Below are 25,081 nucleotides of genomic sequence, written 5' to 3'. Positions count from 1 at the left end.
CGTTTTAGTGTAAACAGGTAAGTGTTTGCTATAGTAGCACTCTAGCCATGTCAACTCTAAAGTTATAATATCCCAGACATGTGTATGTATATGAGCATTCGGTGTAGAAAAAATAATTGTTTTCTTTTTAATGTACTGTGATGGAACCATGTTAGCTATCTTTTTTTTTAATGTGCAACAAAAGACAGTGGTGTCTAATTTATGATGTTGTCCAAAGAAGATAATTTTAGTGCACGGTTACTGCGACGGAGAAATACCAGTAAAGGAAGAGTTAAAGACACTGGAAACCCAAATCCACAATAGTCTTCTAACTATGCAATTTAGTGTCTTATGTACACAACAGTAAACATCCATAAAGTATTAGAAATTAGTTTAAATCCAAATTTGAAATATTGTCTTTTAAGTTTTTGTAAACATTCCTGATATCGGGTTTGAACTGAGTGTGGTTATGCTCTGACATTTATTACAAAAATTACTTAATTAATTCTGCAAACCAACCATTTTGTACCCTCCCCCTTCTCCCTTCATCAGTGGTGGAAAGTAACTAAGTACATTTACTCAAGTACTGTACTTAAGTACAATTTTGAAGTACTTGCACTTTACTAGAGTATTTTCCATTTGATGCTACTTTATACTTCACTCCACTACATTTATCTGACAGCTTTAGTTACCTATCAGATCAGTATTTTACACATAAAACATTTCAGTTTGTTATATATGTATTGTTATAGATTAGACTATTCAACAGTATAAGGTGTTAAAAAACGTTTGTCTGCTCTGGACCTGAACTCTGTACTTTGTGGTGTTTTAGGAGGAAAACTGCCTCAAATAAACTCTTATTTTAGTTTCATATTTTCTCCAGAAGCTTTGAATGAGATCCTGAGATGAAGACAGGAGAAAATACTTTGCTCATTGTTGAAAAAACAACTTTATTAATCAAGTAAAGCTTCAGATTGTTCACACATCCAATCAGTAAAGTCTGTTAAATGACTCTTTTTCAATGATTTCATTTCAGTTTGTTTAACCCAGAATGTCCGCTATATGTACACGAACATAATAAATTATCTCCTTGTCGATTATTATCATGATAATTACGGTTTGATTGTACATTTCTTAATGAATTTACCAAATGGTGAGAACAAAATATCTATGATGAAGGAAGTTCTGCTGTTTTGTCTGTTTAAGACGCTGAAATGGAAGAGAAATAACAGCAAATACATCAATACAAACATGAAACTAACATTTAGAAGAAAGAGAATTTTACATTTTCATCTGAAGAAACGTTAGCAAAGGTTAAAAACATCTTCATGAGCAGTGACAGCTTGCATGGCTAAAAACACACAGGAAGAAGTGACATTTAAAGAAACCGAAAACATTAACAGAACAACAAATGAAAAGTGAAAAAAAAAAGTGTTGACAGTCCCAGTTTGATTGACAGCTGATCTCTGTGCAGTTCAGAAACACCACAGCAACAAACTCTCAGAAACAATAGAGACAAAAAAAAAAAAGAAGAAATATAACAGAATCTGACACACGATGTCTGAAATGACTTCTGTCTATTTGAGTTTACAGAACTCAGCTGTGACAACATCATAACAAAGCCGAAGTCCAGCATAGAGAGGCTGAGTGAATGTGGTCTGGACTCTGTGGAGGAGAGTCATGGTTTCAGAGATGCTGTAGAAGGACAGAATACCTGCTCTGTGATCCAGGTACACTCCTACTCTGGAGGGACCAGGATTTGAGACGGGAGTAAAGATATTGTTGAACCAAATTGTATAACTATTCATGTCAAAATATAACAGCCAAGATTTGTCATTGTGTCCAAATCCACATTCCAATGAGCCTCCTGCTCTGCTGATGTTCTTGTATGCGACTGCTACACCGACTCCTCTCCCTTTCCACTCCACCTCCCAGTAACAACGTCCAGTCAGACTCTCTCTACTCAGGACCTGATGATAATAAGTGAATCTGTCAGGGTGACTAGGATAAGACTGTCCTTTCCTCGTGAGTGTTGCTTTTCTGTTCCCCTCAGATAATAACAGATATGTGTGTGCAGTGTTTGGATCCAGTGTGATTTCACGTGAATATTTTAAGAATCCAGCTCTGGTCTTGGGTTCTGCTTCTGACGGTAAAACATCCACTTCAGTCCCTCTCAGTGAGATGTTTGTCCATTTCTCCCTCAGGACGTCCTGTAGTTGATCTCTGAGCTCTGACACAGCTGCTGTCACATCCTCAAAGTAGCTCAGAGGACGGATATTGATGCTGGATGAGTCTGTAGATGCACTGAGTTGTGACAGTGAGGGGTAGTTGTGTAGAAACTGGTTGTGATCCTCTGTGTATGAGAGCTGCTTCAGTTCAGCGTCTTTCCTCTTCAGCTCAGTGATCTCCTGTTCCAGCTTCTCCTGAAGCTCTTTGACTCGACTCACTTCAGTTTCCTGCTGGGATCTGATCTGCTGCTTCACATCAGAGCTTCTTTTCTGGATGAGGCAGATCAGCTCAGTGAAGATCTTCTCACTGTCCTCCACTGCTTTATCCGCAGAGCGATTGACGGCCTCCACTTCCTGTTGAAGCACCTTCACATCTTTCTCTCCGTCCTGGATCCTCTGCTGGATGTTTTGTCGACTCACCTCGAGCTCTCTCTGCCTCTCAGTCCTTTCTGCTGCAGCTGAGACTGTGTCGTGGCCTTTATGTTCCTCCATGTTGCAGAGAGAACAGATACTCTGCTGATCAGTACGGCAGAACATCTTCATCACCTCATCATGATGAGAGCAGATGTTCTCTTTCAGTGTCTTGGAGGGGTCGACCAGCTTGTGTTTCTGTAATGGAGCTGCATCATAATGAGGCTGAAGGTGTTTCTCACAATAAGAGGCCGGACAACTCAGACAGGATTTGAGGGCTTTTAGCTTCCTCCCGGTGCAGACATCACAGGCCACATCTTCAGGTTCAGCATAGCAGTGATCAGCAGGAGCAGCTTGGAGTCCAGTCTTCTTCAGCTGCTCCGCTAAAGCTGCTAACATGGTGTTTTTCACCAGGACAGGCCTCGGTACGAAGGTCTGTCTGCACTGAGGGCAGCTGTAGGTCTTTCTCTGATCCTCTTCATCCCAGAAGCCTTTAATACAGCTCATGCAGTAGCTGTGTCCACAGGGAATAGCCACCGGATCCCTCAGTAGATCCAGACAGATCGAACAAGAGAAGGTTTCTCGGTCGAGCTGATCTCCTTTCTGCGCCATTTCAGCTCTCAGTAGCAATGACTGTCTGAGTTTCACTTCCTGACAAGTGAAACACGTTTGAGTTCTGATCTGAACAACGTGTGTTTCCACAGAGGATGCAGCCTGACAGCTCTTGTAGTACATTACGTGTTGGTTACACCCATCTTCAAACTGTTGATCTGAAGGGGAAGGAACAAGGAAATATGAGCACAGAGTGGAGCTTGTTGTGTTTGAGAGCAGGAAGAAGAGAGAGGGGTTATCAAGCGCTGATTCATTCCTGGAAGAGGAGCAGTTTAAAAGGGATACTGAGTGCTTTTCATTTGGCTAACGTGGTTCCTCGCTTCCCTTATTCGCTTCTCAGCTCCTCCCAGCGAGAACGGAGAAATTTAATTTTCCTAGTATTCAGTTTAATCAAATTTTCTATTGATTACAATAAAGCAAATACACTAGATGAGCAACAGATAAATGAATCACTGTTCATTTATCTGAAATGATGAAATTCCAGTAATAAAAAATATAATGAAATTACTTTAGTATTTCTGAGAAACAGATTAAATTCAGAATGTAAACTTGAGTAAAAGGTTAATTTTAAATGTTAGATGCATTTAAACAAATCAATAGTTATTTGTTGCGGTTCTGAATCCCACAGAACACGAATGCATCAGATTATTTGGCTCTGTGGTTCGGTTTTGTTGAATCTGTAATAAATCTGTTTTTTGGTTGTTTTTTTGACACAATTTTGTAACTTTTGCCAACAACATGTGATTATCTCCATATCCTTCTTCCTAAATGAGATCATATCTTCTTTATGTGAATTACTGCAGCTCCGTCCTTTCACTGCTCATGTCTTGACAAATGTCCACAATTTATTTTGTCCAGTATGATTTTGTCGGAGTGATATATGACATATAGGTCAAATCAGATTGTAGATTTTACTTAACCAGACCATAACAGTCTAGTTCATGAGGATTGTCTGTTTTACTGACTGAAATATTTCTACTGGTATTGAAGGATCAGAGTTCTTGTTGCGTCACTTCTTATGGACAGCAGGGGGAGTCTGGTGAGTTAATACGACTCCAAACTCCTGAATGTGGTCAGTTTTCATGCCTGGAGACGCTTGGTTACATGTAAAATTAATAAAACACTCAAAGTACTCTCACTATTTTAAGTGTACTTTGCTTCTAATACTTATGTACTTTTATCTAAGTAGGATTTTTCATGCAGGACTTTTACTTGTAATTGAGTATTTTTACATTGGTGTATTGGTATTTTTTACTGAAGTAAAGGATCAGAGTACTTCTTCCACCTCTGCACTTCATGTTCTCAGCAATGTGTTGTGAAACACAGAAAGCAACGCCTGAACACACGGCTCACGAAGCTCAGATCAAACTGGGCCATGCTGATCAAATATGAATCAAGATGCTGTTACTGAATTACCTATTTCTCAACTCAAATGTTTTCAGAAACATATTTTAGTTTACTGTTTAGCTGTGATGTAAGAAAGTTTGTGACCCGGCTGCCGTGTTGAAAACGGATTAACCAAAACCAAGCACCGCCCAACTCACAGTACATGCCAATAGCCAGGGAGATGTCAATCAAAACGTGATCTGCCACATCTACACACTCTTGAGAAATGGTGTAAACAGCAAAATGAGCTGTTTTTTGAACCATGTTTACATAGTTCAAACATTTATTTTCACTTAGATTTTTGTGGATGCTTAATGAGACACTCAACTTTGATATCATATGTGCATTTTAACTATTTCAAGCCAAATTTCCAAAGGTTTTAAGCTTTCAAGGTTTCTTTGCTTTCACACACCCTGAGCCTCCCATCACCCTCTCTATCTCAATAGCTCCATCTGCCTCCCTGTTTAAGTTCTCTTACTTTGTTTACCTCATCACTCTTTGTCTCCCTCTGTCTCTCTCAAGGAGCCTATTCGTTTACTGGTCTGTCTCTCCACCCTCCTCTATATACACTTTCAAAGCACACATAGGAGGCTGTATATAACTTTGCAGCATCATTACTAGCAGCAGTGGTCGTTAAACTGGGTGGCAACACCACTGTGATGATGGAAACAGGAGGAGAGGAGAGCCATACAGTGGTACACGGTGGATCTGTCTGTGATGGATGGTATAAAGCACAATGCTGTTAGCTTCATATGGAAAATCAGTGTTAGCCATGCTAGTTCAGAGCTGCAGCAATGAGAGAGCATGTATGACTGCTGATAAATCCATGAAAACTACTGAACAGCTAAACTGAATGATGGTTAGGACTTTGTAGGGCCTGCTAAATTTAGCGTTAAACCCCCATGCACATCAAGGGGGCTTCTGTAATCTGACAACTTCATTGTAATCCTCAAGGCGGGGGCAGCAATTGAGTGTGTAGGGAGACCGCCATGGTTCAGTATCCACTGACAACTACCAATGAAAAGAAAAAGCTTTAAGGCAGGTTGGTAAATTCATTTTAATGACACGTGTCGAAGCCTGACTGGATATTTCACTGGACTGATGAATCTTTTGGAACTGCTCGTAGTGCCAGAGGAGGTGAACGTCATGAGCTTCATTAATATTAAAAGGGCATTTCACCAATTTTAAACACAAAATTCTGTTTACTTGACATGAAGAGTACAACTTGACCAGTGAAAACAGGTGTATAATGTCTTCTGTGGCTCTGAGGAGAGCTGACAAAAGTCTGAAAATATAACTTATCTAATTTTTGGGCCTGAGATTGAAATTTTGTAACATGAAGTTTGCTTTAGAGTCTCGGGGAGTTGTTTCTGGAACCACACTGAGGAATAAAAGTCAGGATATATCTGCTTCATTGATTTCAACCATTCTTTGTTTTAGCTTTGAGTTGCATGGCTTTAGGGATGGCAGTGTCAGTTGGTCGGTCCACCACTTTGGTCCAGAGTAAAATATCTCAACAGCTGCTGGATCCATTCATGTTCCCCAGAGGATGGAGCTTACTGACCTTGGGGATCCTCTGACCTTTACTCTAGTGCCAACATGAGGTTCCGTGTGAAATGTCTCAACAAGTATTGGATGGATTGCCATGAAAAAGCATTATGTACAGATATTTGTGTCCCCCTCTGGATGAATTGTAAAAAGTTTAACTAACAATTTAAATGTTTCCAATACCTACAAAACGAATGACATTCTTATCATCTTCAGCTGTATTAGAAAATGCTAGCATGCTAACACATTAAACTAGAATGGTGAACATGGTAAACATTATCCCTGCTAAACATCAGCGTGTCAATAGTGTCATTGTGAGTATGCTGATGTTAGCAGTTGGCTCAAAGCTACAACTACACAGAGCTGCTAGCATGGCTGTCAACATGTCTCGATAACTCTCTCTCTTGTGAGTTCCTCAACTTCATGGAAGTGCAGTAATAAATAACTGGAGTACATCTTTAAAGACTAAGTTTTCCACAGGTTGAAGAATGAAATAACACTAATTTTGTCTCCCTAAAAGTCTACATTTTGAACTATTTAGACCATGAGCAATGGATGTACAGCGTGCTAAATTGTTACCAGACACACCAGATAAAGACGTGTTTTGCCACCAGTCCCCTTATGAAATATGGGGTAAGCTGACCACTGGGCCAAATAATGTACAATCATCAAAACCACAATGCTTCTTTCTTTTCAGCTCCATGTCTCAGTTCTCTCTATCAAAAAGACAATTACTGCAGAACTTCAAATAGCGCTAATAAGCAGAACCAATTCACCAAGGGGACACATGATATTACCAACAGGAGCACTTTCTGCATGCAGAATGAAAACTGAAGACAAGCAAAAATGAGGATGCACTGTAATTCTATAATGTAGTGCATATATTAGAGGTCTCTCTGTTCTTATTATTACAGATTCTTTATGTCCTGTCCTTTTTCAGACCTAAATGGCAGATAGCTAAATGATATTCTCAGAAATTCCACACAAAAAAGAGTCATATCTGAGCGTCATCCTGTTTGTATCTTTACAATATTCTGTTGGTACTTGTAGGTTTCTATCTATTGTAATGTGTCATAAGTAGATAAATTCCCTATTTGGATAAAGTTAAGGGCCTGTATTTTTAACCATCATTACATCTTGCTAATTAAGGCATAAATCAAAAAGCACTGTGTTGCTGGACAGAGACTGATGAGAACAGTGCGTGACTACTGCAGTGTGTTTAGTCCCGACTCTGAGCTTCTGTGGCCATGCCAGACTTCTGCACAGAGCCAAAGAGACAGCAACATCCCTCCCAGGCTCTGTCTCCTTCTTTGCTCTCATCTATCTGTTTCTGATCTCCTTTTTCCTTCCATTTTTTTGGCATTTTGCCTTTATTTGAGAGTCAATGTTGGGGAGTCAGGAAACAAGGGGAGAGAGAGAGAGAGAGAGAGAGGGGGGTGTGACATGCAACAAAAATCCCCCTGAAGGTCAAACCATGGACGTTGCGGTTATATGGTATACGAGCCTTAACCATTAGGCCGTCAGGGCGTCCCTGCTGTTTGCTGTCTCATTCTTTTCGTCTTCCTTCCTGTGTTTCTGTCATTTTTTAACAATCTCTTCCCCTGTTTTGTTCCTGTTTCCTTCCCTAATGAGAGTTCCCTCTTTCCTCCTTCACCTCCTTAACGGTCTTTCCTTCCTCTGTATGTATCTGCTTCACCTCTCACATGGCTTTGACAGGAGTCTTTTCTGAGTTGTTTACCACATCTACTGACTTCTCCCTCCCTTCCTTGCTATCTCTCCCTCTCTTTCTCTTTCTCTCTCGCTCCCTCCCAGCGTTCATAGGCAGCACTCGGTTGCTCTTGCTGGCACCCAATAGTCCCTCGCGTCTCCTGGATAGTCATGCTCTGATGCCTAGACTGATTGCATAAGAACATGGTGTCAAGCAGCCACTCAGTCTTTGCCAGTGGAGAGGGATGGGGAAACACCAGCACCACTGCCCACAACAAAACAGCGTATATTTGTGGGGGGGTTGAGGATTACTCTGACGGTTTTCAGTGCTGATACAACTTTTGACACAGGTTCTGAAATGGTTTTCATTGACTTACTTGTGCTAATAAAGTACACTTCAGTATGTAAAGCAGTAGATTGTTTTCTATGTTCTATTCATAATGCAATCATTTGGAAAATTGGTTGATGATGATTGGTTGAATTAATTGATCTTTTGGCCACTTGAACAAGCTTAACAGACAACATGGGCATACCTTATACACTGTTAGAACAAACACAGGAACACAGCACAAAATTAGCATTCATTCAGCGTTGTGTTTATGACCACCTGGTTAATTTAAATCCTTTAAGCTCTGTTTTTGTCTCCACCAACTCCTGAGGGAAATATTTGTCTCTTTAGCTGCTAACAGCTAACTTTTTCTATCTTGTCATTTGATGCTGGAAAAGATGGCGTAAATTAGATTTATCAGAGCTTTTAGGCTTAAAACAGTTGCCTCCTGCACCTGAAAATGAGGTTGACGGTAAAAATCTGCAGGCAGGAAAACCAAAACAATGTGCTAAAAGAGACTAAAAAGCCGAGTAGAGCTGAGAGGATAATTCTTTGTTTGTTTCACATTACACATAGCCAACTGATTCATTGTTAATATAAAAACAATGATTGATGTAGCTTTAATGTGACTATAATCAATATTTTTATATCAACAATGCATCAAATGACTACTTGTATGCGAAAAGGTAACAGGAGACCAAAACAAAACTTAAAGGAGAGTGAATATTGAGCTTCAATTCAGGTGGCTGAAAACACAACTCCAAATTAATATTTATGTTCTTCTGTATCTGCTGGATGTGTAGATAGGGCAACTGTTTGTTAGCAAGTGCGTCATATTAACATCAAAGGTGTTTCCTCTGCCCCCAAATGGCCAAAAAATCAGTTACTTCAGGTTTAAGGTTTTGAGCATCCTCAAAATCTTTTGACATCATCAATGTCAGTAGCAAAAATGGCCACCAAATGCCACCTAATTTGCATATATTTATACATGAGTATATGAGTCTGTAGGTGTAGCATTGATAATCAGGATTTGGCTGATAACTTTAAGCCATATATGTGTTTTCTTCGCAATTTCTGCTTGTTTGTATTCCTCTTTACTTTGTTTCTTTAGTTCCAAGTGTACTGATGCTGACTTGATGTGCTCAGTCTGAAGTGAGAAATGAGAAGCAATGGACCAAAAATAGACCATAGTACCCTTCTGGTAAAAACAACCATCAGCATTTTAGAATTCAAGTTCATACCCAAACCATATGGGATCCAACCAAGCCCACAGCTTGATTCAATCAAATTTCTCATTTATGTTATTTCCTTTGTTTTTGAAGCTCAAGATCAAAATCATTATTGCAATTTGCCACCAGAGTATCATTTGCATTTATTTTGTTTGAGCTACAACATATGCTGGCTTTCATCGCAGGTGCAGTCTGACAAGACTTGAATATTCAAGCTCAGAGTCGAGCTCCAGGGTGAACACAGACTTTTTTTTCAATTTCAGTGTGAGCAACAAATGCTCATCTACCTTCACTGCCTGATCCCCACTCTCCCTGTTAATGTCTGACACTAATCTGATGATAAAGCCCTGGGTGTAGGTACACAAAAGCTTGAGAATGCTGTGGGTTTTAGGTGTTAGGTGCATTGTCTTATGAATAATTTCTATCATTCTCTCTCCTTTCTTTCTTACTCTCACACATACTAATAAGGCGGTACCCCGGTGACTGCTGCTGTTGCTGCTGCTGCTACTATTCTCTTTTTTGACATACCTCCGCACCAATAATTCCACCGTGGACCTCTGCCTATTGATTGAGACACAAAAGGAGATGTTGTTGCCGACAGTAACCCTGGAATCCTTTGCAGAGAGCCACCCATAGCTACTGAGGTGCAGTTTTCATTTGCTGCTCATTACTATGTTTACAAGGAGTTATGGAAAAGGGTGGAGAAGAGCAAGGAAGAAAGAGAGAGATGCACACACAACAGAGAAAGCAACATAGAAACCACTAGCATTGCAACTGAGGTCTGGAAGCAGCAGCTTTGATAATGATTCAGTGAGCTGCAAAGAAACAGGCAGAAAGGAGGAGACGGAGAGACAGTGAAGAGGGGAAGGGGGTTATGACCAAGTTAATTAGATCAAAATGCCCAGAAAGATCCAACAAGTGCTCCAAAGTCTGCAGAGCCTGGCAGATCTGAGAAAGGCTGTTTACTGTTTACTGTCAAGATGTATGTGTGTGTGTGTGTGTGTGTGTGTGCGTGTGACTGTACAGCACGCTCAGAGAACAGAAGCCAATTAGTGTGACAACTCTGCGAGGCACATGGGTGCTTTAGAGCAGCAGAGCACTTAGGCACTGCCTGCTTTTAGGGCAGGCGAAATTCAAACAGCATTTCATTTAATTTCAAGACCCCTCAAATAGCTGTGAGCTTGATGATACAAGATGAATCCTTTTTGTGGTGTTTTAAACATTCAGGCAGACAGCTTGCAGATGAGGTGAGACTGGATGGTCTCAAAGTCTGACAACAAGTGAAACAGACAGTCAGCAGCAGCTTGGACCAAGCAAGGGGGCCTCCAGCAAGACCAGGAGCTTCCCCTGGGCTGAGGTTCAGTGAGGTTTCACTTGTTTTAAAGCTGATCCATCCCCTCCGTGTGGTAGCTTTTATAAATATGAAACACTATGAAACTGCAAACAAGTGGAACAGTTTAGTCGGGTGTCACCAGACCAGAGAAAGATGGAAAAACAGCTGGTGGATTTACTTCATCTTGTCCTCTCTGCTCAGCTTGCAACACACCACACAACAGAACCCAGTGTTTCTGAAAACCAGGGCAAACGGAGGCTGACATTTGGATGCTTTGCAGCGCGGTGAGGTTATGAGGAAGTAGCAATGACACTTCTATACACCTGGTCCACTGGCCAACAAAAAGCCTTTTCATCAAACAGCAGCGGTGACATTTAGAAACCGTGCATACTCACATCTGTTCTGGCAGCATTTACATTCTGACCTGTAAAAATGGAAATGTTGACGTATAACTTAACATTTTCCCTGCCTCTGTTTTAAACCAAAGCACACTGAAAACAGGCAAAAAGGAGGAATGACTGTGAATCAAACCAATTAACAAGCTTGAACATAGTATTTTAGGCTATTCTAGTGTCCTTTTTATATAAGTGTACTGATGAACAGCTAGAGTGATCCAAAATGAGTCCACGCAGCCGTTAGCAACTGTGTCCCAGCATCCGGCCAAGTATGGACACTGGGAGATGAAAGAGTGGAAACTGGTGTTCTGCTTTGCCCAATGCCAAGAGCAATCAGAGAAGGGAGCACTTACATGGCATCGTGTTTGTTTCCACCTCCGGGGCCTTAATGTTAATAACGGTATGTATCTGAAGTCACCTCTTGGAAACAACAGCCAATTGCATTATGTCACCATATTAAGCTCATTTTCAATCCCCATCCTGGGAGTAAATTAGAGCAGACAGTAAACAGGGTTTGGGTGTCCTTGCTCAGGGCCACTACTGGGCCACGCTGGCCGCTGTTGGCTTCAACTAGCCTTTGACTTCTAAACTTCCTCTCCAATCTACCTACCAATATGTCATTTTATCACAGTCACATTAAAACATATTTAACATGTTGCTGCATCATGCCTCAAACTGCCTTAAGAGATGCATAACAATCAATGCTACCCACCTTGTTGTAGCCATACATACACTATTATAAATATTGTTCTCAGGGGATTATGGGATCTTAATCCTGTCACCATGAATGGAGAGATTATACTGTACAATACAACATTTAACATGCATTTGCAATATGATTGTCCATTATAAGAGGCATAAAGCAAATGTAATCCTATAATACGGTAGGTAAATGAAAGCAAACTCCACATACAGTCGCTGCATCATAAAGAATTATACATCGCAGGTAAGAAATGGATGAAAAGGCATTTTAAGTGCATCTAAAAATGTACAAAAAGGAAAAGATTATTGACATCATATTCAGTTTAGTTGGTGCAAATACAGGCAGAGCCAGCTGAGTTAGCAGTGTGTGGAGCTACTGCCACCCAGAGGCTGAAGATTTATTTTAATGTTAATTCAGCAGTAGTTCGCCTGCATGGACAGAGCCATTAATATTTGCAAATCAAAGTTATCTGTGCAACATTTGCATGTGTAATTGACCTTAAACATGACCTCTTTGTTTGAAGCCATGTCTAAATATAATACAAGAATGTGGTCATCTTTTTATCCAGATGGAGAATGTTTCCCTGCAGTGTTTCACTCAGTGTATGCATAAACAAAAAAAAGGTTGTAGAGACAAAAAGAAAATCATTCAGAATTTCTGTAGCAGTGGAGGATGAAGGTCATTTTGGTTTTACTCATCACTGGCTGCTTATAGTTTTGTTTCAAATCTGTTAATGATTTAATTATTCATTATCACATATAATATTACATACATTCATATAATGTACTTTAATTTTCTGATGTAGCAGTTCAATATGTCATTTTGTAAAAAAAAACCAAAGCTCTGCACTCAGCCACTGGGTCAATCATTACAGAGGTTATACAGACAGGCACTGATCAAACCTACAGAAATTTAGTTTCAAATTGAGATATTCAAGGGGTAATGATATGAAATTATATACAAAACATCTGTCTATTTTCATTTGATGGAAAATATTTTACCCAATACAAGCATCATATATCATATATAGTAGCTTCAAAGTTCAAATACAACATATGTATATGTAATGTTGCCAAATAAGTTTTCTAACTTTAAAGTTTTGTCATAAAAGGATGACTTTAAGAGTATATACTGTATTAGTATCAGTTATTAAGCTTATTCTTTCCACTCAGGTGTTATACTTCTCCAACATTTTACTTCACAGTCATTATAAAGTCATAGTTTGTCTCGCTATAAACAACATTACCTGGACAGTCAAAAACTGGCCAGTTGTGGAGCCGTTGACTCTAGTTTTAAGGGTGACATAAAAACTTAATTCCTCTATCATGCTGAGAGGATTAAACATTATTGCACTGCCCATCACATTGTGATAAACTAGAGGCTCTTGTAGAAAACTTTTGTAGTAGTAGTATACTTAGAGTGTATTATTAGAGAATATGATCTGTTCTAATACCACTTAATGCAGCGACAGTGACAAGTGACAGCCTAATTGGCTTCCAGCTTCCCAGAGCGATCATGTTAAGTCTCATCTAATCGGTTTTATCGTTGTTATTTTACAATGTCAGTACAGCAAAGATTTCTCTAGTGGCTGGTCTAATGAGGATCATTTTGCTGCAACAATTTTGACAACACTACAAGTAATCACCACCAGGTGTCACTTTTGGACAATTTTATACAATTGGACAATCAGTAGGGCTGTTTGTGACTAACTAAAAGGCCAATACCCAAAGGGAAAATATGCATTTTTCACCTTTTCAGAGTGGCAGCAGCCAGGTCAGAGGTCAGGGTCAGTGTAGAGCAGCTGCCCTGCAGCAAACAGGTCGATGTGCAGCACAAGGACACTTCAGGAGTCTTTTTCCAAAGCAGTCCTATTGAATGTCAAAGAATAAACAGCTGGACCAACGCCTTCAGTAAAATATATGCATTTAGGTTTCTGGATAGACAGTGAAAATGTCTGCTGTATCCTATAAATCTTGGTGTTCAACTTTTAAATTGCAATCCTTAAGTAAAGTAATCTCCTAAGGCTATAACTATGCAATGTTTTCTTCCTTGAGATCTTCAGGTAATGAAGGAGCAGGCATAGTTTCATAACTGCATAACCCACATGTGAGTTATACAATTACAATCATGGTATATTGTGATATAACACATCAATAGGTAATTATGTAATGTAGTATAATTGCAGTATAGAATCACAAACACAAATGCTGACTGTCTCTTGATCTGCGTGGGTGTGTGTAAGCTTACTGCAAAGGAAACTCAACTCTATGACAACCAGCGGTTGTGGTAGTGGAAGACGTGGGTGTACTCTGACCCCCAACATCTGACCTGGCTGGCCCTTATAGTCCTCTGGAGGTGTGTTTACCCTGTACATACCTCTGACCACAATGCTGACAACAATGAGCTTCCAACCTTTCCCACAGACTCAAGACTCACAGGCGTGCATCGTGGCAACCTGGTATGGCAGCACACAGGAATAGCATGAGCGAGCTACATGTGGCCTTGCACTGAAAGGACTGTTTTGATTGTAAAGCCTTGACATTTTTAGAAGCTGTGTATGCGTCTGTGTGTGTGTGTGTGTGTGTGTGTGTTTCCTTGTTGCTTTGCATTGCAGGGCCAAGTATGCAAGCCCCTATTCTATAGAGCCACTAATGTTCCAACATGCCTTTGACTTCATCCATCAATCTTAGATCTGGCTAAACATGCCGTTACAAGCAGGAAGTTTGATAAAGTCCAATTGGTTATCTGAATCCTGACAGATTACCCTTATTCAGGGCTGCAATTAGAATTGTTTGCATTATCAATTAATCTGCTCCTTTTTCCCTCAAATAAGTTTCCTAATTTTTTTTAAATTAGATATAATAGCTTCAAAATCCATAAGATTTTATAAAAATAGAATCTGCATAAAACAAAAAAAGATTTCTGACAAACAAAATTGTTTTTCTTTTCAAGCTATCCTCTAATTTTTGCTTCATTTGCTTCTAAGTTATTAAAATAGAACAAAATAAGTCATCTTTCATTACAATACAAAGTGTGAGGAAGGGTCCCAAGTAGACTTTGCTTTATTTTATAGGGTCATAAACCATAAAAGTTGAGAACCACTGACCTAAAGCATGAGTATTTTAATTCTAAATGAAAGGATTAACTATATTAAATGAGCACTGGAGAAATATAAAAGATTAAGCTTCACTGACTCATCGTATTTTCATCACAAAATTCATTTTCAGCTTCAACTTATAGGCAGAAAATCTCTGGCAGGCACTGCTGAGAAGAAATAATTTGCGGCATTACTATTGGACAGAGAAATAAAACAATGGTGAATTTAATTGGCTTATTTCGCACTGTCCCTAATATTGACCAATTAAAAACGTGAGTGGGCGGGGCTTGATACTTTGAGTTCCCTTTTCTTGCTTCTTCTGGTGGCAGAGGGAGGGGTACCGTGCTGAGAGTGTTGTTGTGTTCTGTTGCTGCCAAGGTCGGTGAAAGTACTGCTCGGACCAACACTTCGGTTATTACCTACTAAAAGTACAACCCAAGGAGACATACCGGTGAGTTTTTGATTTTAACCAACTTTTATTCCTGTTTTGTGGACGCAAAGTTGCGCTTACTTCGCCTGGTGTCGTGCCAAATTGTGTATCCCCGTCAAATCAGTGACTGTCAAAACGAGTTCACATGGGAAGAGATGCCGGGAGAAGGAAGCGCTAACCTGCTAGCTTATATTAGCCGCTTTCGAGCGCTGAAATGAGTTATGTGGTGGCGTTATATCGCTTTTTTAACACCCTTTTGTGCCCCTTTTAGGCTACCAGACTTTTCTATTGATGTGGTAACATTTCCAGAGTTTGCTTTGCTGGCTAACAGGCGGATTGTTTAGCCAGCAAACTTAGCTTTACAAGTACTAGCTGAGGTGCAGCCACATTTCAGTTGAGTTTTGTCGTTGTCACCTTACTGAACGATATCAGTATTGCTTTCGGCCCCAGTTTGTTAAAAAAAAAAAAAAAAACTATTTAAGAGTCCACTCCCAACTGACAACAATGTACTGTACATATACAGGCAGATAATTTGCACAAAGTATAGTAAGATATTTTAATACTTTTGCTTTAATGTGTGGATTTCTCAGCTTGTAAACTGTCCTAGCTCAGTTAAATGTTTTAGGGTCTCAGACTTGTGTTGTAAATGCAGCTGTTTCTTCTTCCTCCTCCTTTTGACATGAGTTGCATGACCGACTTGACTCTATTTTGTCCCCATGGGATATTTTTGGAGTACATAAACTTCATTTCATCTATGAGTCATTCAGTTCAATATGTCACAACTTTCACTTATGTCAGAAATATAGCAGAGGCACAGCGGGGAGTTATTTTAACCTGTTATATTTTCTATTTTCCTATATCATCCATCATTTTTATACTTAAACACTGTATTTGTGTGATTTTTTTCTGTGTTTGATTTAATCTTTGTGTTTATTTGTTTTTTAGGTGAATGTTTGGACTGGTGTGTTATGTGGAGATTGTTTTATGACAGAATAAAACTAATCCAAACCACACCAATACTTCGAGGCTTTGTAATGTTGAGGTTTATGTTGTTGTTGGGGGGCAAAGTTATGAAATGAGTCATGTTTAAAAAAAAAAAAAAAAAAAAGGCTGTCTCGACATGCAGTCTGTGAGTCTTGTGCAGTTAAGTGAACCATTCAACTACTTTAAGGGTCCTTAAAGTAAGTGTTAGGACTCTAAGTGAGCCACACATTTGATGCAGGCTCATGGCTTACATTTGAAACCAGCCTGAGACGCACATTTCTGTAAGTTGTGGGAGGAATGTGCTATATCGTGGTTCTCAGTTGACTGAAATGGCGCTCTTTTGTTTGAGAGGACATACAGCAACAGCTGCACTTCACAGCAACAGGGTGTGTGTGTGTCTGCATGTGTGTGCGTGTGCATATGTGTTTTGTTCCAGCTGGTATTTCAGGCTGTAATTGGAGCATTTCTGGAATGCTGGTTGAATTCTGTGACTTAAACATACTGGACAATGGCTGTTGTGGATGAACCCGATCTCTCTTGGAAGAAGTTGAAATGCTTTGCATGTTTTTTGCATGGCTTAGCCTAGCTGTGTGCTTCACTATTCACTTTTACAGCAGCGGGGGCAAGAGGGGACATGCAGGGCTTTATACATACCGCAAAAGAACATGCCAAGTCATTACTACAAGTGGCAAGATGTAAAAAGAATTGCATATGATGTGGCATTTGGTTTTCAATGTGTTAACCCAAGTCTTGTTCTGTTTCACTCTAAAGAGGTATCACGCTTTTGCTTTAAAATATCTGTGGCTTAGCTGTTGTAATAGTAAGACCTCTATGTTGTAGTATAACCCTGGAATATTTCTATGAATGTAAAAGAATATTGAAGTTGAAGGTTGCTGAGGGAACATCCCAGTGATCGGCCCTGTGTCTGAGCACCCTGGCATTGGCAATACCTACAATATCCACCTGATAATCGTATCCTTTTGTTACGAGTGTGCAGCTAATGTAAACGGACTAATCTGTTACTGTTGGGTTTTGTGTCGCCCTTGTGAACCATGTAAAGGGTTCAGATCCCGTGCTGATGCGATGTGAAACAGCGAAAACACCAAAAGACGTGTCAGACTTTACAAATGTATTTTGGCAGCGTCTGAATGCAGCACGTTTCTGAGTGAGTGTGTGTGTGTGTGACTGAAACGCTGCTCTACCATCCTGAAAGAACCGTGGCTGTTAGATTGCAGTTTGAAATCTCATAGTTTAGTTTTCTCACAGCGCAGGGTTTGAGTTTGTGACAGAAAAACAGGATATGGCATCTCACACCCTGTTGGAGCAGTGGCATTTTTGCACATTGTGGTTTTTAACCTGCTGTTGCATTACAGGTTGCCTGAAGCAAGTACAGGGGGAAGCCTTTTGTTGCATCGCAGTGTGTTCTTTTAGTACTTTTTTACTACGGCTAGGCTGCCACAACAAGAGCACTGCCACGACTTCTGAAGAAAATCTGATAAGAAAGAAATGCATGAATACTGACCTTAGAAAAGTATGTGGAAAGTGTTTAGCATATTATTTATATCATGATAAGGTAGCCAGTAATAAAGTTTAACCTCTGCAACCCCCACAATCACTAAAAACCAGATGAAAATATGTAATCATGTCAAAATTAAACCAAAATTACTCAGCAGCCTGTGTAATACTTCACCTTTGGGTGATTATGATCAAAGAAATATCCACCTAAAACACAACTGGCAAGCTGGCATTGATCCCGACTACTGATGTGTGAAATAGGACGACTACAGCCATTACAGTCAGTACAGTATGATTACAAAAAGGCATCTAGCTACTGAAATGTGCTGCTTCAAACTCTCACGAGGCCGGATAGAGGTAATGTGATATTTGCAGTTTAGCTGCTCTCAAACTCCAAATGAAACTGCTTGCAGCAGCGATTTTTTGTTTGGTAGAGTCCAGCAATGAATCACAAGTTGCTTTGTGACACTAAATGAGAAATCCCAAAGGATTTCCTTCCAGCAGTGCACACTGCACCAGTGCCAAGCCTAATATCTGATTGAGGTTTTAGCTGAACAAGCAGTGTGAAGCCCTCTTATATCGCTAATACACTGTCGATGCCAGCTGAGGTTAGCCTGCAGCACTGCCACAGTGTCTCTGGCACGTTGGATCACATTAATCAAGTCAATATGCTTTATTGGCACGAATGTCAGGTGAACAATATTGCCAAAGTGTCTAGGATTATACAATTCAATAATGAGATGGAAGAAAAATACAATTCATTAGATAAAATGAAATAAATAAATAAACAGAACAAGAAAATGGCAGAAAACAGTAAATGTTTTGTGTGTGTGAAAGATTGTTTGATTGATTTGATTAACTTTCCAATCAGTCCTTAGACCACTCTGTATGTGTGTGTATCATTGGTCTACTGTATATCAAATGAATTAATGTTTCTAGGATCAATAAAGAAACAATTAACAATGATATATTAATACAGAATCTCAAGTATCAAATGTAAAAACACATGAAGTTGAGAAGTAAATCAAAAGGAGTTGTGAGGAGACTTAACTACGGCCGTCATGCTGTGCTGTTTGTCTCACGTATCTCGCTGTTTCTATGACGCTGACACTATTTTCTCCAAGTAGACATTGCATTTTAGTCTGGTCAGAGAAATATTGCTGCGTCTCCACCTCTCTCTCTCTCTGTGTAGACAGAGCTGACACAGCCTGTCTTGTCGAGGCAGCCAGGTCCGCCTGTGTCAGACAGTCTCTTTGGCCAAGCTGTGATCACTGAGTCTGAACATAGTTAATGTCTTTCTCAGTTTCTGATCAGTCACGGTGGTCAGATAAGTCTGCTACCGTGTACTGTCTGCTCAGAGCCAAATGCCATTGAAGTTTGCTTTGAGTTTTTTTTGTGGTAGATGTCCAATAGTTAATGTAATTTTGGTTGGGACAGATTGTGTGAGGGCTGTCCTGAGGCCTTGTGCTGTTGGAGGAGGTGAGTCTCAGGGCCAGCTGGCTGAAGGGGGGGACTCCTCTCTGTGTTCTCCTCTTGGCAGTGGAGAGCTTTGTAACTGTAGGAGTCGGGGTCACTTGCTTTTAGGTGCTGTAGTGTAGAATTTGATTTGCTCTTTTTTTGTGTCCTAATTAAGAAGAAAAAGTGGCCTATTTCCGCATCCACTGTTTGGCGGTGTTCATGTGGACTCTGAAAATGCTCCTCTTGCAAATCTCAATGTGCAGGGTTTCGACTGGGTGTTGTCCTGATTTATTACTGAACTCCACACTTCTCTACCATGCAGTAAAACTTGGTTAGATTATAAATTTGAATATTTTGAACCAGATTCTAACAGCTATATCTATGTTTGAAGACTTTTTTTATAGCATAAAAAGCTCTTCTTCCCTCGTCTCAGTCTGAGATCATTAATGGCTGGATTGAAATTTCCTGCAGAGGTCGTTTTTAGTCCCAAATGCATTTAGCTGTGTGTGTGTTTTATGTCAGTTTAGCCCAGTAACAACCTTTTTGGGTTTCTTGAAGACCATAATTCTAGTCTTTTCCAGATTAACTGTCCCAGGTCTGACAGAAGTTTTGCAGATGATCCAGTAGCTGTTGTAATGCCTCCTTAGATGGAGCTAGCAGTATTAGCTCATCTGCAATTCATGTGCTGACTGTAAAGTTCCTCCTTTAAGTTTCACCGAACAAATAGAAAGTAATTAATACGGTCAGTTATTACAGTATCTAATTATGAGTTACTTTTAACCCACAGCAGTTATGGCACCTGTTTGATCCTGGAACAAAACAGGAGATGACTGAAATTAAATGACATAATGGTGTATTTAAGGTGAAACTGAATTTAGCAGTGATTAGCCAGTTAACCAGTTTATTTTCAGTCTATTTTGATAATCGATTAGTCATTCAAGTAATTTTTCAAACAAAAATGCCAAATATTTCCTAGTTCCAGCATCTGGATTGTGAGGACTTGCACCTTCTCCTTGTCTTATGTGACAGTTAAGTGAATATCTTGAGGTTTTGGACTGTTGGTTTGACAAAACAAGGAATTTGACAACATCGTCTCGGCCTTCAGGAACTTGTGATGGACATTTTTCACTATTTTCTGACATTTATAGACCAAATCAAGAAAAGATCAGCGAGTTAATTGTAATGAGAATAATCGTTTGTCGCAGCGTCTTAAGAGGGATTGTTTTAAGACATACTGTCTGGTAAATTAATGACATGTCATTTAATCTCTTCTTCAATTCAAACTCTTACACAGTCTTTCAGACTGAGATAGCGGTTTAGGTAGATCAATCAAGTATTCAGTTTCCTAAAACAACTTAAAAATGTGCTTCGGGGAAGGGAATGAATTCAAAAGCAGGTCAATTGATTTCAGATTGAAGAACGACAGAAGTTACTGAGCACATGTCTGATGTCTGTAAATATACCTGACTGAGAGCTGCTGAGTACACATCATATTTATTTACGTGTCCTTTTCAGGGAAAGCCGAACACTAATTACACTTGTCGAAGTCATTATTTCCTTCAGTCTGAACAAACTGGCTAAGACATTGAATCCCTCGGTTGCTCAGCTCCTGGCTCCGAGTGCTCGGCTTTCCTCCTGTTATCGACGACTAATCATCTAGTTTACAGTGGACCACCAGCCACCGCTGACACAAGCCAATACTGCCATCTGGGCTGGAACAGAAAACCCAACAGACTTCTCACAGGCTCGAGAGCCTCAGATGCTCAACTAACAGACTTTTGTACGTGTGTGACTTTAATTCTGAAAAAAGTGAGCAAGAAATAAAGTGAAGGAGACGTGAGGATACAGACTAGTGACATAAATTCTTGAGAAAGACTGAAAATTGAAGTCATAGAATTTTTATTTCCATTTCAGGTTGTGTAACATGTTGCAAAAACAATATTAAGTCATTTCATTTCACTATTGACACAAGATGCATAAAGTTGTGTAAAGTTATTCTCTAAAGGCCTTGCACAGTCACACAGGTGCACTGTTTGGTTTTCTGATTCAGCATCTCTTCTGTTTCCGTTCATCTAGCATGCAGTCATATGAACAGGGGCGTAAACAGTCGATACTTCCTGAGTGACATATCAGTCCCCACCCTGTCTTTCACATTGTGAAGGACATGTCAAAATTAATCAGATTGAACTCTAGAAGCAAAATTTGTAGCTGCAACTAACAATTACTTTCATTATCTGCCTTATTATTCTCTTGATTGTTATCTTGATTAATAGTTTAGTCTATGAAATGTCCAAAAAAAAAGCCCGTCATTGCATATTTTGACAGAGCAACAGTCCAAAAACACATATGACAGAGAAAAGCAGCAAATCCTCACATCTGAACAACTATGTTTGGCATTTTTGCTTGAAAAATGACACATCTATGTTGATAATCGATTAATTTTCTGTCAATCCACTTATCAAGTAATGGACTAACTGTTTCAGCTCTCCAAATGTGTGTCTCTCTTCCTTCCTGGTTGAGATGAAGGGAAACAAATGCACCTCCAGAAGGTATCTAATCAGGCACCACAAGTGAAAACACCTGCATGGGTGTTAAGACTGGTTAAGACTGGTTATCACTATCACTATCACTTTTTCACAGAAGACAATTTGACAAGCACAGGTGTAAATAATAAAATTTAACAATGTCTGAATTCCATTTAATTACTGAGGTTTCTAGGTCCTGTTATTGTGTTCGCTGGCACACTGTCATGACTTACTGGGACACTTGACTGAAACCAGTTATTAGTAACACCTCAAGTCAAAATGTCTGCTGTGAAAACGGCCTATGAATCAGAATGATCATTTATCACTTTATAAACTAGCTGTTTGTGCACCCGCTGACACAAGGAGCCTTTCAGTATCACAATTTGGCAAAACAGGATTAATAAATCTCAGCTGTTGGAACAGCTTAACTCTTAAAAGCTTAAAATGTTTGAACACTTCAGCCACCAGTGTTCAACGTCCACCAGGAATAATGTTCCTCGCTCACAATCCTCCCATATTTTTATTCACAGTTGGCCGTCCTCAATCCCCTCCTGTTTTTATTCCCCTCTGAGGAAATGAGTTATTTGTGTATAGTCGACCATGGCACAGCAGAACACCATGTGAATCAAACCGACTGCTCAAAGTTCCTGTTTTACCCCAAACTACCTGACTGACTGGCTTTTTATCTGTCTGTCTGCCTGTCTGTGGGAACGAGTGTGTGTCGAACTGCGCTGCCTTATGACCCCGCACACTTCCCGCTCACGTTTCACTTTTTATACTCACATCCTGTCAGTGAGACAACAGCTCTCTGTGAGTCTCTTTGCTGTGCAGTTTTCAGTTTGCTGGGCCGGCTGCTATTGTGCAGGGTGGAGGTCGACCGATAGGGGATTTTTAAAGGCCGATATAATAACGAAAGCAGGAAAAAGCTGATAACTGATTACTCGGCTGATGTCACCCGCCCTGTCGGAAATGAACAATTTATGACTGAATTTATTATTTATTAGAAACTGGATGACTGTTGAACTGAATATCTAAGTCAAAATAATAAATACCTAAAACGTGCTCATCCTCCCAAAGTCAGGGCGAATCCACTAACCAGCTGTAGGGATGGTATGTTAGGATTTTATCTTTATCTTGTCCACACCCTTCTCGGCCCGGTTCTTTATCAATACTGTTACCCAAAGAATAAATTCAGAACAGGATTCGAATTGCAGTGTTTTCCTCTGTAATTTGAATACAGCTGTGGTGCTTTGGGCAATAATTCAATTTAAAGTTGAGGTTTTAATGTTAAAAATCCTTTTAATTATTATATAATCATTACTTCTAAAGCATCTTGACTACACTTTGCTCATACATATGTTTGCAGTAGTGGTGATGCACCACTGCTAAATGAAAACAGAGGAAACACTGAATTGATTTATATTTTAAATACAAGTAAATACTGTTTCTAGAGGAGCAACAGTAACGTTTACAACAGCAAAGTTACTTTATAAACTCAATATCTCACTTGAAACAAATCTAAAATGTCAGTAAAATAAATAATATTTCTGACATCAAAATACTGAAGTTTTAGAAAGAATGAACAACAAAGACATCAGTCTCCCTGTGCTGCTGATGTGATTCACTGCCTGCAGGTACTGCTGGTAGAAAGGAGGGGCTGGTTCGTCTCAGCCCATTTAAAGAGTTTGCCACATTTAAAGGTTCGTGGCAAAGATAAACAGTTAGACTACATACAGACAGCTTTTTGTTTGAGCTTTTTCATAACATTTCGCTAATAGCTTAACAACAAGCGGGCCATGGTTGTGTAAAACACACCCTGAGACTGTGGGAAAAAAGCAGTTGAAAATATCACTTTTCTACATGTTTATGCTTGTTGAACAGGTGGTACGATAAAGTTCTCATCGGCCTTTTACTTGCAAAGGTTTTACTGCACTTACAGTAACGAGCGTAGTTGTCAACTCGAGTTATCTTCACTTCATTGTGTCCGTCGGCCTCTCTACTGCGTGTGTGTGTCGAACACAGAGAGCAGAGGAGAGGACAGAGAAGCAGCGCGACCGTAAATGACAGCAAAACGCGGTGGAGACTCTCAGCATAGTATTACTTTCTTTTCATTCGGCTTATGCACTGGAAAAAACACTCGAGCACTGTGCCTGAGTCTTATAATGGCAGAGAAAACCATGATTACCTCGACTTTGTGTACGGAGCCCCCGTGCAAAACAGTTACGTACGTTCCTGCGTGACCGGTTCGGCTGATTCCGATAGGTTGTAAAATGTCCTGACGGCGCAGACTAATCGCTCAAACCAATTGATCAGTCGACCTCTTTGTCAATTCTGTTCTGTTTTTTACTCTCTGTTTCTCAATATTACTGCTACTGTGTTTGTCTTTGGTTTGTCGTAATGTTGTTTGCTCATGTAACAACAGAGTCTCCCCACTGGAGTCACTTAAGTTGTTTTATTATAGGAAATTACATTTTTTTGGTTAAGTCAGGGTATTCAAAACCTTCAACTTTCAAACCACATGTCCCACATGTATTAATGCACAGAAATCTTTAAGGAATAAGGTTTTTTGTCTCTGTTTTCCCTTTTTTTTCCCCTCATTGGCCTTATTTAACCTGGTAAGATCTCATGCTGCATCGTGTCAGATAAGTAGTCTGTTGTTTTTGAAACATGAGTGGTGGTATGACGGGGTTATTTAAAATGCACACCATCTGTCCTATCGATTTTTGTGCAAACTACTCTCAACAACAGGTTTCTTTGCTTTGGCAGTTTATTTATGCACAAATGCCTAAAGCATCATACTTTCTAGGCCATTGGAAAATTGGACAGCCTTGGAAAATGTGTTACAGTACAAAAGTAGTTTGGAAGTAATGAAACTACCAAGATAAAAGAGAGTTACCCTGACTGGATTAACCACATATTTTCAGTATTCGTCATATGTTTTTTGTGTTGTGTTCCTGACGGATCGTATTTATGCTGCACAGACACTGCAAATCAGCAATTGTTATTATGTTATCGTGTTCAGTTTTACAGGGTTGATTGCAATTTAACAAACGACAAAGATTGTTTACACTTCTGAATCTCTCTCTCTGCTTTGTGAAATTAAATTTACCTGCTAGACACTTCTCTTTTGCTGGTATGATGCTGCTGAAAGCACATTTAGTTTGAATGTAGTGAAGGCTTATGATATAGATATATATATACATCAATATGCAT

The 25,081-nt window shown here is 39.6% G+C and overlaps 2 protein-coding genes across 5 annotated transcripts in view; one reads left to right on the top strand and one right to left on the bottom strand.

Annotated features, from left to right (window-relative positions):
• Positions 1-910: 910 nt before the first annotated feature.
• LOC137169641 (tripartite motif-containing protein 16-like) lies at positions 911-3,650 on the bottom strand. The gene has a single exon (XM_067572924.1). The coding sequence runs from the start codon at positions 3,351-3,353 to the stop codon at positions 1,557-1,559; it is 1,797 nt and encodes a 598-aa protein (XP_067429025.1). The 5' UTR covers positions 3,354-3,650; the 3' UTR covers positions 911-1,556.
• An 11,613-nt stretch (positions 3,651-15,263) lies between these two features.
• fam49a (family with sequence similarity 49 member A) overlaps positions 15,264-25,081 on the top strand; it is a 35,697-nt gene continuing 25,879 nt past the window's right edge. For 2 of the 4 annotated variants that reach the window (XM_067573418.1, XM_067573421.1), the window contains exon 1: positions 15,268-15,407. The gene's annotated coding sequence lies outside the window, so the exon portion shown is untranslated. Of the gene's footprint in view, positions 15,408-25,081 lie in introns of all 4 variants that reach the window. The other 2 variants (XM_067573417.1, XM_067573420.1) reach the window with 2 other exon arrangements.

The sequence above is a fragment of the Thunnus thynnus genome, chromosome 18 (genome assembly GCF_963924715.1).
Source record: "Thunnus thynnus chromosome 18, fThuThy2.1, whole genome shotgun sequence".
NCBI lineage: Eukaryota > Metazoa > Chordata > Actinopteri > Scombriformes > Scombridae > Thunnus > Thunnus thynnus.
The sequence above is the reverse complement of the archived record's forward strand: the minus strand, read 5'-3'. Positions and strand labels throughout refer to the sequence as shown.

Excerpts from the sequence above, each read along its gene's own strand:
- LOC137169641 (XM_067572924.1), bottom strand. The coding sequence starts at position 3,353 with ATGTACTACAAGAGCTGTCAGGCTGCATCCTCTGTGGAAACACACGTT.